At 38.8% G+C, this 12,840-nt stretch overlaps 1 protein-coding gene across 13 annotated transcripts in view; it reads left to right on the top strand.

Moving 5' to 3' along the window:
* CDKAL1 (CDKAL1 threonylcarbamoyladenosine tRNA methylthiotransferase) overlaps positions 1–12,840 on the top strand; it is a 736,106-nt gene that overhangs the window by 243,015 nt on the left and 480,251 nt on the right. For all 13 annotated transcript variants that reach the window (XM_078368217.1, XM_078368209.1, XM_078368220.1 and 10 more), the window contains one exon: positions 12,417–12,537. In XM_078368217.1, coding sequence (XP_078224343.1) covers positions 12,417–12,537 — 121 coding nt within the window. The remainder of the gene's footprint in view (positions 1–12,416; positions 12,538–12,840) is intronic.

Here is a 12,840-nt window from a genome sequence, read left to right as displayed (position 1 = left end):
GCTCACACCCAGGAAAGTCCACCACCATGCAAATGAGTGGTTTCATAGGGATGACCTTTAATCTAATTTATGTATTTAACAAGTCATTCACAAACTTGATCTTTTTTTTTTTTTTTTTAATCTTTTTGAGACAGAGGCTTGCTCTGTTGCCTAGGCTGGAGTACATTGGTGCAATCTTAGCTTACTGCAGCCTCCACCTCCCAGGTTCAAGCAATTCTCATGCCTCAGCCTCCCAAGTAGCTAGGATTACAGACATACACCACTACGCCTGGCTAATTTTTGTATTTTTAGTAGAGAAGGGGTTTTGCCATGTTCGCCAGGCTGTTCTCATACTCCTCACTTCCTGTGATCTCCCCGTCCTGTCCCAAAGTACTGGGATTACAGGTGTGAGCCACCACGCCTGGCCTTGATCATCAGTATCAGTGCAGTTATTTGTGACCTATTTCTTAGCCCTCTAGAGCTTTTAAAAGAAATGGGATCTGACTTTAGCTCCTAGTGTTTGAAAGTTTTGAAAACCCCCTTGCCGTGTTGCTTTGGAGACATGTCGTTAGCGCTGTATGTTTTGATAGGAGTACAGTTGTTTAATTACGGTAGTAACTGTAATTAACTTCTGTCTAGCTCTTTGTAGCTTACCCTTTTCATATACATTAATTCATTCCTGCTCCACGGGAAGCCTGCATTACTGATTATGCAGTCAGGCAGCAGCGTACTCTAAAACGAAACCCAGTCCCCTTGTTCCGCATACCCTCCTTTCTATTCTGTGAAGCTGTTCATCTTGAACAGACGGAAATGAAAAAGTGAGGCCCATTTATGATTTGCTTTTCTGATACCTGTTGTTTAAGATCACTGCTCACTTTTTTTCTATTTCCCTTTAGATCTTCTCTTAAATAGTTTGTTCCTTCATGTGTCTTTTTCCTCTTTGATCTTTTTTCACTTTTTTTTGTTTTATTTGCCGTTTTATTTTGTGCCAACAGAAAACATTCTTTTGTAAGGAGTTAATAAAGATATCCTTAATTTTTTTAAAGCAAATTCTGAGTAGACTATTTTAGTCATACTGTGCTGTAAAGGTAGAGCATACCTCACATGGGGAAATGAGTGAGTGAAAGTATCCTCTATCTGTGAGCAACTGATAAAAGAGCCAACCAATGAAAAGCAAATGAAAAGATTCCATGGCGAAATTTCTCATGTGTGTGTTGTAAGAATAAGTTTTGAAGGTTTTAATGTAAAACACACTTTGTATATATAGTTTTTACTGTCAAATGGTTGTGTAAAAAAAAAATCCTGCAAATTTTTTAAGGATATGTCTTAAATCTTTTATTCTCAGTCCTGGTTATGTATTTAGGGCACAGAAGTTTGGCAGCTGTAACCAGAAGAATTTTAATGTTGTAACTTTCCATCTTTAACAGTCCATGGCCAACACTGTCATTTTTTAAAATTAAATTTTAAAACTGTGTTTGATTAGTCTTTTGTCTAGAACTAGGAATCTCAAGCCCACGTAATTTCTACTTCATAAATTACTGTTAGGAGCATTTTCATTTTTGAAGGTATGGTCTGTCACCATGGGGCCCCTTCCTGCCAAGTCTTAATAAATCTTTTTAGTGAAATCCAGTTTAAGTGATAGGCTTTTAACTAGATTGGTTTTAAGAAGTGGCCAGGCACGGTGGCTCAGGCCTGTAATCCCAGCACTTTGGGAGGCCAAGGCGGGTGGATCACGAGATCAAGAGATTGAGACCATCCTGGTCAACATGGTGAAACCCTGTCTCTACTAAAAATACAAAAAATTAGCTGGGCATGGTGGTGCGCGCCTGTAATCCCAGCTACTCAGGAGGCTGAGGCGGAAGAATTGCTTGAATCCAGGAGGCAGAGGTTGCGCCATTGCACTCCAGCCTGGGTAACAAGAGCAAAACTCCGTCTCAAAAAAAAAAAAAGAAGAAGAAGTGGAAAACCAGTCAAAAGCAGGAATTCTAGCAAAAGGTACTGTGAAATAGGTATAATTACATATATAATTTGTATCTTGCTTGCTCTGCCTCCCAGACTTCAGTATTGCCTCTCCCGGAAGCGTTTCCTGACTTTCCCTGGGAGAGTTGACCACACTCCCTCGTGCTGTTTCTGTGCTTAGAAACATCTGCCAGGTCATCTCTGACACTTCCTTCCACTTACCTCTTCAGCAGCCTGCCTTCCTCGAGACCTTGAGGCCCTTTAAGGCAGAAGTCAGAGTAATGGCTTAAGGTAGAGAATGTTGTTTTCATGTTTGTTTTGTTTGGTAGGGGGTGCATTTTGCAAGTTTTTATGTTGTGCTTCATTTTCTAAGCTCATCTACGGCTTTATGGAACTTTTGTTTCAGTTATGCATGTATGTTAATACAGAGACTTGCAGTAGAAAATGTACATCCTCTTTGTTTTAATTGTATTTTTAAACTTATTTCACTGTTCCCATTTCTATAGAAAGGCAGTGATAACACTTATCTCAAGGGGCTGAGGACTAAGAGAGTGAATTTAAAGCAGAGCGAGCTCCAGGGGCCTCCTCTCATTTAGACTGTCTTTATATTGCCCTCAGTCCAGGATTATTCAATTCTTGATTGGAAGTGAAATGAAGGCCAGCAAGGTCAGACAGGCGCTTTTTAAGATACATCGATGGGACAACTCTCCAGCTTTTACTGCTTCCCATCTCTTCTGTCACGCTTTGTGGCGGCTAGAGTTGAGTTAGCACAAGGAGACTTGACGTTTTCATTTGTGATTGAAAGTGAGTACTAGTTTGGGTGTTTGTCCCTTCCAAATCTCATTTTGAATTGTAATCGCCCCAGTTGAAAGTGGGGCCAGGCGGGAGGTATTTGGATCATGTTGGGGGGTTCCCTCATGAGAGGCTTAGTGCTGTACTGGCCCATAGGGAATTCCCATTTGAATTGGTTGTTTAAAAGTATGTGTTGGCCGGGCGTGGTAGCTCAAGCCTGTAATCCGAGCACTTTGGGAGGCCGAGGCGGGTAGATCACGAGGTCAACAGATTGAGATTATCTTGGTCAACATGGTGAAACCCCGTCTCTACTAATAATACAAAAAATTAGCTGGGCATGGTGGCATGTGCCTGTAATCCCAGCTACTCAGGAGGCTGAGGCAGGAGAATTGCCTGAACCCAGGGGGCGGAGGTTGCGGTGAGCCGAGATCGCGTCATTGCACTCCAGCCTGGGTAACAAGAGCAAAACTCCGTCTCAAAAAAAAAAAAAAGTGTGTATTATCTCTCCCCTTCCCGTCTTCCCTTGTTCCTGCTCTCCCCATGTGACAGGTGGGCACCCCCTTTGCCTCCTGCCATGATTGAAGGCTTCCTGAGGCCTCACTAGAAACTGAGCAGATGCTGTTACCATGCTTCTGGTACAGCCTGCAGAACCGTGAGCCAATGAAACTTCTTTTCTTTATAAATTACCCAGCCTCAGATATTCTTTTATGGAGATGCATGAAATGGCCTAATTCAGTGGGACTCTGAGCTTCAATTTTAAAGGTTAAATGTGGCTTACGAGTTCCTCATGCCTTGTACGTTTTTCTGTTCTCGTTTTCCAGCAGCTTGAGTGCCGTCCTTTGTAAGGTCTGCTTCTCTTTCATCACTGGATACAGTATCTTTGGGAATATAGGTCTGAGCATGAGAAGTCATTACGCTCTGTTTTGTTGCTGTGGATGCTTTACATACAGAAACAGAAGCACTCATAGCTTTATTGCTGTAAATATCAAAGCCTTGGAGCCACTTCATGAATTTGGAATTCAGGAGAGTCTGTTGTAGGAAGACAGCTAATGATCTGAGGAGTTCTATTAAGGGTCAGGACTGACATTGAGTTATTGACATGGGACTGCTTTGACTTTTAACTCTTTTGATGTACATTTGATTTGGATTCTGAAAAAATAAATTGACACCATGTAAATCTACTCTCACTGTCATGAAAGACATACCTGCTTGCAAGTTGTAGTAATTAAAACATAAAATTAAATGCTTATTGTAATTTCCTCCCACAAGGTATTTCCATTAGAGTAAGAGGACATTTTGCTTATGCAGATTACTGTGGCATACATATCCTTTGTTTAATGTAACTTAAAATAATTATTAGTTATACCATTGATAATATGCAAATGGAAGAAAAAAATTGCCTAAGAACATTCCATCCCAGTAAATGTTTCATCTTTCTGTGTTCTCTTCTCTAATTGTTGTCCATACATAAATTTTATATTATGAAGATGACAAAGTAGGTACTTTTTGTACAACAGGAGTTTTGATATTAAGCAGTTCTCAGATTTCTAGAGTTTTAAACTATGTATTGTGATCTTACCGTAGCCTCCTCCCCAGTCCATCAGGTAAGGTGTTGGAATCTTCATGCTTTCTTAAACTCTGGAAATGCACCTTGGTAACATCAATACCTTAGTGGGCTCTCTTTACTTGTACTCTGATTTATACTTTGAGTTCTTTTTGGACAGTCTCTTCTTATTCTTTTGTCATTTTAATATGTTGTTCTAGGTGTCATTGCTCTGATTAACAAACTCTTTATTCTTGCTGAAAAAGGAAAGGGTTTAATCTCTGTAGCAAAGAATTAGAGCTTGAGTTGCAAAGTCTGTGCTTTTGAGTCAATGCTACCATTTTCTGTAAAGTTTTCCAGGCTAGACTTGTGGCAAAGCATGCCCAATTTCCATGTCTTATATTCTTTCTTCTTTTAAGATGAAATATTTCAAAGGAGGGTCACACTTTAGTGTCAATACCTACCTTTTTTTTAACCCCTAAGAAGTACCTGTATATGAGGAATGATGTTGAATGGAATAGAGACAAACTTTGACTACACTTTTGTTGTTCTTTGTAATTGAAAAGTTAAAATGCCTATTAAGGACACTTTAAATGGCAACTATGAACATTTTGAAGAAAAACAGATTAAATTGGACACTTTTGTCTAATATTCTTAAATGAAATTCAAATTGATATGATCAAATTTCAGTGAGAATTGTTATGGGCAGTACATTTATTCATTTTGTAAAAAATGGTTTTTTTCTTGAATTTTCTGCCAGACTTCTGCCCCCATCATCCTTTTGGATTGCTTTACTGGGAATAGTTCCAGCAGGCTGACCTAGAGGGAGGGTTCAGACAAGTCTTTTCAGTGGGTACTTAATAGAACCAAATTTGTGTGAGGCGAGACTAGTCATCAAGAGATAAAAAATAAAACCAGCAGGCCTTGGCATGAGTCCTCTCTGCTGGTCGTAGAGGTGGGTGGTCACATATTAAGAAAACAGCGAATGGCCTTTAAAATTAGATGGGGTGAATGAAATACTGAAGAAAAGTCTGGCTGTTTATAGAGCCTTTAGAAAAAAATAAAGGGAAAAATAAACAATAGGAGTCCAAGTTGCCACATTATTGATTTTTAGGTAATATGAATGATATTCTAAAGCTAGTATGTGCAATCCACTTTAGAATGTGAGAACCAAACAGAGAAGATTGGTTTGTGTGTAGCAGCATAATTCAGTTAATAGATATATTTTGTAGCTAATTATATTTCTGTCACTCACTCAATGTATGGTTTTATGTTCGAGGAGTTGGTTCTTTTCTATTTGTGAATGACCATTATGATTGACTTCCTGATATGCTGACAGACTGGGCTTTCTAGAATATGTGGGGGGATGTTTTCCCTTGCTTCTAACACCATTCAATGCAGGTAACACTGTGAGATTTAGAAAACATTTTTGATCTTGAAGATCGATGGATAGCATTGGACTTTGATTCAATCAGTGTAGCAATTATTGTACAAATAATATACAGTGCCTTAGTTTCTCTTCTCATAGCATTCCAGTATTATGAATTCAGAAATGTCCACACAACAGTGAATTATATCAAAAGCTATCTTTTTGGTTCAAATTGATATAATAATTTTAGCTGGTAAAATGGTTTAGTAACATTCTTTAATAGATTAGATCAAATGTAGAAACCAGCATGGAATCAGGTTTCGTAGCTGGTTTATAAATAACTGCTGAAAACCTCAGGGCTTAAACTTGAATTTGGTTTTAACAGGGTTGAATTGTATCTGACGCTTGTAAGTAACACCTCCGAGAGATGTTTATTAAAGAGGGTTAATAAACCCACTGAGACATATTTGATCATTATTTAGAGGAGATGAAATGTGAATTTACATTTAAAATGGAAAAGATAAAAGATCTCAGAAATATAACGTTTGAGTATGTCTCATTCTAAATGTATGCCAGTCTTCCTTTCTCATCTTTTTTATTAAAGTTTCATATTTCTTTCAGTCACTTTACATATTTATCACTATCTCCTCAGTGGTCTCATGTCATTATCAGTTGATCTTGTCACACTGAGTGTCATCTCCCCAGCTGTTCCTATTAATATTTCCTCCTTTAATTTCTTATTACATGGGATTGAAATGATATAAAAACTGACTCCCTTTTTCTCTTCCATACTGTGTTGCTTTCTTTTCTCTTTCTCTTCACTCAAGCCGAAAGACTGATTCACAGGAGTCCCAAAATAAACCAGTGCTCATCAAGCAGCCATTCTTTTTCCATCGCAGTGCTAGGCCTCAGTAGCTCACGAGAAAGGATCAGATAAAGAAGGAAGGTGTGACTGTCATTGTGGTGTTGGCCTCACGGTCCTTTCATAAGGATAGCATGTTCATTTTCAGGACAGATTTCCTCCAGAAATTGCCCTTTTCCCTTTCACGTCTCAGCTCCTGCAGCATGTTTCTCTGGTCCTGAGTCCTCGTTCTCTCTCCTTTTCTTTCCAAAAACTTGCTTCCTTTAAGACATCTCTTTCAGCTTTATTCTTTATTCTGGCAAGTTTGTTTTAGATGGCAACAGCATCGATAAATGCACATAAAATAGTTAAGGATTCATACTATTCCTATTTATTATATAGTTTATGGATTTAAGGAAATTATTTGAAACAGCAGTTCAGTTTGAAAGAGAATTGCTAAGTGAAAGGGGTATATTACAAATGCAAGTTTTGTTCTGCTACTCCATTTTTAAACAAATCATTGTTTTAGGGCTGAAATTCCCTCCTTTCATCTTTGGCCAGATATAACAAGTGACGTGTTATTTCCTACTTTGTCTTTAGTGTGCTATAGTTTTCAATTTTAAAAAAAAGACTGTTGTTAGGTCTGCTGCTCTTTAATGAATCATTGGATTGGAAAATAACTCATTATATCATCAGGCAGAGATTCTTTCTTTTATTTGCATGTGCATAGTGAATATGAATAATTTATCAAATGTTATTAGTGCAGGCTGCACATTACTGGAATCTCAGTAGGATATAATGAAATTTGTCTCATGCAAGTATGAAAATAGCATGCCTTTGCATAGTCATTATTGAACTCTTGGCATCTCTTGGAGAACTGTTATGTTAGCATGCCAGTGTTGTTCACCTCTTCATTAACTGGGTTTTTGATTGGAGAGTTTAACTTATCTTGAAAATCTGTGGAATCTGACATGCCAGATGCTTGCTTGAGTTTAGCATGTTTCTATATCAGAGCATAAATTTTCAGCACCAATAAAGCGCTAAATGTTTCTTATTAAAGTGAGTAGTGCAAAAAGGCTACGACTGATGATTTTATTACTTTTGGTTGTGAAAAGTTGTACTGAAGATATTTAAGCAATAAAGCTTTCTGAAATGACAGGCGCTGAAACATGTATATTACTACTAAGAATCTTATACCTGCACTAGTTATGTATTTGAAATTATTTTAATGATTGCTTTTTAAAAGTTGCCTTTGACATGCTTCTGTTATTATGGCAGGAGGTCAACAGACCTTCTCAAAAGCAATGCTAAAGCTGAGCAAGCAGTCGAAAACAAACCATGTCAGTACTCTGGAAATCAGCTAAAAGCATTCAACAAACTGAGAAGTGTTTATTCATGAAAAAACTAAACTTTGGATAAAAACGGTGTGAGTCTGTGGTATTTACGCTGGGGCTGTTCCATTTTCCCTCCTCTCCTCGGTGGGCAAGGTTGCAGTGAGGGCAAAGCAGGCCATGAAAGCCAGCAGCTTCCATGCTGCTCCCAAGACGTCTCAGTGGCTTTGGAGAACTGTCAAGTACGGTGGAGATTTTGATGGCAAGCAATAGGGGAGGTCTGCAGCTCCACTGGACTGAAGTTACTGACCTGTTTGGTGCAAGCAATGGACAGATGAAATAGCCAGGGTTTTAACAGGGAATTCTGGGAACTGAGATAGTGATAGGAGGCTTGCGAAACTCTCCACGTACCTTGAGTTGACCAGAAGTTGTTTCTTCTGCACATGCAGCAGAAACTGGAATGGGCTTTGTAAGAAATATTGAAAGTTTGTCAGGCAGAAAGGAAGAGGCACTGGATGATAACTTTGATTCTAGGGAGCCATGAAAAATGCTAGAAATGGTATCTACATGGGTAAACATTTTTCAGATTTTTTTATTATTAAATATATATATATATGCCAGGTGCAGTGACTCATACTTTTAATTCTAGCACTTTGGGAGGCCAAGGTAGGAGCATCACCTAAACCCCAGAGTTTGAGACCAGCTTGGGCAACATGGCAAGACCCCTGTCTCTACAAAAATAATTTAATAAGTAATTCAACATGGTGGCACTTGCCTGTAGCCTTAGGTCCTCAGGAGGTTGAGGCAGAAGGATCGATTGAGCCCAGGAAGTCGAGGCTGCAGTGAGCGGTGATTGTGCCACTGTATTCCAGCCTGGGTGACAGAGTGAGACCCTGTCTCATAGAAAACAAAATGGGAAAAAAAAAAATGCAATGATGTAAAACATAATTATAGCGCCATATTTTAGCTTTTCTTTAGTGTCCCTTTAACCGTGGGAGCTACATTCCAAGATCCCCGGTGGATGCCTGAAACTATGGACAGTACCAAACTCTTTATGTACCATTTTTTCCCTGTGTATACGTATCTATGATAAAGCTTCATTCATAAATTAGGCACAGTGAGAGACTGCCGACAATAGTAAGAAAATAGAATAATTATAAAAACACACTGTAATAAAAGTTATATGAATATGGGGTCTCTCTGTGTGTCTCAGAATATCTTATTGTACTGTACCGTGGATAACTGACTCCATGAAAAGCAAAACCCTGGATAAGTGGTACTACTGTATACAACTATGTATACATATACCTGTGCCAGTAGCACAAAAGAGGAAGAAGGAAAGGAAATGGCACCAGGACAATTGAATATCCATATAAAAAAGAACTGAGGCCTTCACTGTGCATAAAAATAAACACAGAGAATTCTAGACATAAATATAAGAACAGAAACAAGAAAACATGTAAAAGAAAACACAAGAGAAATCTCCGTGCCCTTAATATAGCTAAAGAGTTCTTAGATGTGACACCGAAAGCATAAGCTGTAAAATGGATAAATTAAACTTAATTAAGCTGAAAAATTATATACTTTTCAAGATACACCATCATGAAAGTGAAAATATAAGCCACAGACTGACAGAAAATATTTATAAATGATACATCTAATAAGGATCTTATAACCATAATACATAGATAATTCTTAAAACTCAATAAGACAAATACTCTAATTAAAATACTGGCAAAATACTGGAGCAGACATTTTTATTAGTTGGGACCAATGGGTGTGTGTATAGAAAGAGATGTAGTGTAAGGAACTGGCACAAGCAATTATGGAGGCTGAGACCAATGGGTGTGTGTATAGAAAGAGATGTAGTGTAAGGAACTGGCACAAGCAATTCTGGAGGCTGAGAAGTCCCCAGATCTGCATTCAGCAAGCTGGAAACCTCAGAGAGCTGATGTGTATGTAGCTCCTGTCTGAGTACAAAGGCCTGAGAACCAGGAGAGCCAATGGTGTAAGTTACAGCCCACAAACTGGCAGGCTTGAGACCCAGGAAGTGCCAATATTTCAGCGTGAGTCTGAAAGCCGAAATGGACCTATGTTCTGGCTCGTGCAGTCAGTCAGGAGGAGATCACTCTTAACCTTTTTGTTTTTTTAATGGAGACCTTTATTTAATTGGATGAGGCCCAGTCATACCGGGAAGGCAATCTGCTTTACGCAGTCTACCGATTCAAATGTTATCTAATCTAGAAACGCTCTCTCAGAAACATTCAGAATAGTGCCAAAATACCTAGATACCACGTGGCACGGTCAAGTTGATACGTAAAACTAATCATCACAACATTCTACTGAATAAGAAATACATCTGGCTGATAATCACATGAAAAGGTACTGAACATCATTCCTCACTGTGGAAATGCATGTTCAGACCACGGTCATATACCACTACACATCCACTAGAATGGTTGTTGTGTAAGGGACTCAAAACCTCATGCGTTGCTGGTGGGAGCATGAAACGGCGGGACTACTCTGGCAAACAGTTGTTTCTTCAAACTTTAAATATAAGTTTACCACATGATCCACCAGCTCTACTCCTAGGAATATAACCAAGGGAAATAGAACATATGTCCATACAAAAATTTGTATGTGAATGTAGACAGAAACGTTTTTATGGGAGCTGTTAACTGGAAATAGTTCAGATGTCAATCAGCTGGTCAGTGGATTAACAGTGTGCCCTATATTTGGTGTAGGAATAGAGATATACTCGAATAAGCTCAATTTTAGAACACTTACATCACCCCCAAAAATGCTTATTTTGGGGTGATGTTCCATTCACTTATTCCATTCAATTTTAAAACATTTACATCTTCTGTTCTAAAATTGAGGTATTGTGATTACTGTAAAACTTTTTTTTTTGAGACAGAGTCTTGCTCTGTCACCCGCGCTTGAATGCAGTGGTGTGATCCTGACTTACTGCCACCCTGCTGCCCAGGTTCAAGCGATTCTCTTGCCTCACTTCCTCCACTAGCTGGGACTACAGGCACATGCTACCACACCCAGCTAATTTTTGTATTTTTAGTAGAGATGAGGTTTCCCCATGTTAGCGGGGCTGCTCGCCAATGCCTGGCCTCAAGTGATCTGCTTGCCTTGGCCTCCCAAAGTGCTGGGATTGCAGGTGTGAGCCACCATACCTGGCCAAAACTTTATAAATGTATTTAAAATTATTGACTCTTACTCTCATAGTGTGTGAATATTATAGGCTATAGGGTATACCTCAGTAAAGTTATAAAAACAGTATGTGTAAGCCAGGTGCAGTAGCTCATGCCTATAATTCCAGCACTTTGGGAAGCAGAGGCAGGAGGATTGCTTGAGCCAAGGAGTTTAAAACCAGCCTAGGCAACAAAACAAGACCCTGTCTATTAAACAAAACAAAAACTAAAACAAAAACAAACAAAAAAAACCCAAATACAATATGTCCATATAGAAAGAACAAATGACAAAGTAAACATGGTAAAATAATAATTGAATCTGAAGGGTATGAGATTTTTTATACTGTTCTTCCACTTTTTCTACAAGTGTGCGATACCAAAATTAAAAAATTACAAACGTTTTAATGGCACATAGTAGTGATCTCATTTCCTTTTGTGACATTGTGTAAAAATAAGTTAAAATTTTTTGTTTGTTTAAAAAAGCCCAGCCCTCAAGTGCAATTTTATCTCAGCTTTTTTATTTACTTCTTTGCTTTGTTGTTTGCTTTGAGCAGATTCTCTGGTTTTGATTTTTTTCATTAACTCATTTTTTCTGCAGCATAGTGGCTGGTCGGCCCGGTGCCCACGCAAAGCCTTCCTGCTGCACGTGCATATTGGGCCTATGCTAGAGAATGTTTATACCTGTAGAAGTGATATTTTGAGGGTATTCTGTTTCTCATCTGTGAGAAAAATAAATACATGCTAATAGAAGCAAAGCAAGTAAGCCTTGACGACAGCTGTTTTTCCTTTTTTTTTTGAGACAGAGTCTCATTCTGTCACCCAAGCTGGAGTTCAGTGGTGCCATCTTGACTCACTGCAACCTCTACCTGCCAGGTTCAAGCTCTTCTCCTGCCTCAGCCTCTCGAGTAGCTGGGATTACAGGCACCCGCCACCACACCCACCTCATTTTTGTATTTTAGTAGAGATGCGGTTTCACCATGTTAGCCAGGCTGGTCTCAAACTCCTAAGCTCAGGTGATCCACTCACCTTGGCCTCCCAAAAGTGCTGGGATTGCAGGCGTGAGCTACTGTGCCCAGCTGCTGTTTTTCCTTTTGACAGTATTTGTTTTTTTAAAGAGATGGGGTTTCACCATGTTGGCTAGGATGGTCTCGATCTCTTGACCTCGTGATCCGCCCTCCTCAGCCTCTCATAGTGCTGGGATTGCAGGCATGAGCTACCGCGCCCAGCTGCTGTTTTTCCTTCTGACAGTATTTCTTAAGTTAAAATGATCACACTTCACTCCTCTATATTGTTTCCCCCACTCCCAAAAAGAAGTTAAATGAACACATTTGTTGAAAGCATTAAGTAACAGTGAAGTGTGTGACTCTTGCTAATGTATATTTATGTGCTTCATTTGAAGGTCACTCTGTGAGACTGCTGGGTCAGAAGAAGGATAATGGAAAGCGGCTGGGGGGAGCACGACTGGATTTGCCAAAGATTAGGAAGAATCCACTGATAGAAATCATTTCCATCAATACCGGGTAAGTGACTCTCAAACTTGCTCATAAAATATTCAGTACATTTCATGAATTCATTTTTTTTTTTTTGGACATGTGACATAGAAAAGTAGCTGAACATTTTCTTGGGAAAGAAAAATCACAAGATGTGCTTGAATACAGTTTCTCCTGAAATGTTTCCTGTATGTCAACTACACTTATATTTACAGCAGGGTTTTATAACTTTAATATTATTCTCATTTTTGGTAATAAACATGGATTTCATTTCCCAGCTATGCCCTTATTTAAAATCTTTGAAAAAAAAAATAGCACTGTATTTTGTGGAAT

This window comes from Callithrix jacchus, chromosome 4, assembly GCF_049354715.1.
Source record: "Callithrix jacchus isolate 240 chromosome 4, calJac240_pri, whole genome shotgun sequence".
In the NCBI taxonomy this organism is placed as follows: Eukaryota; Metazoa; Chordata; class Mammalia; order Primates; family Cebidae; genus Callithrix; species Callithrix jacchus.
This window is presented reverse-complemented; position numbering and strand designations above follow the sequence as displayed.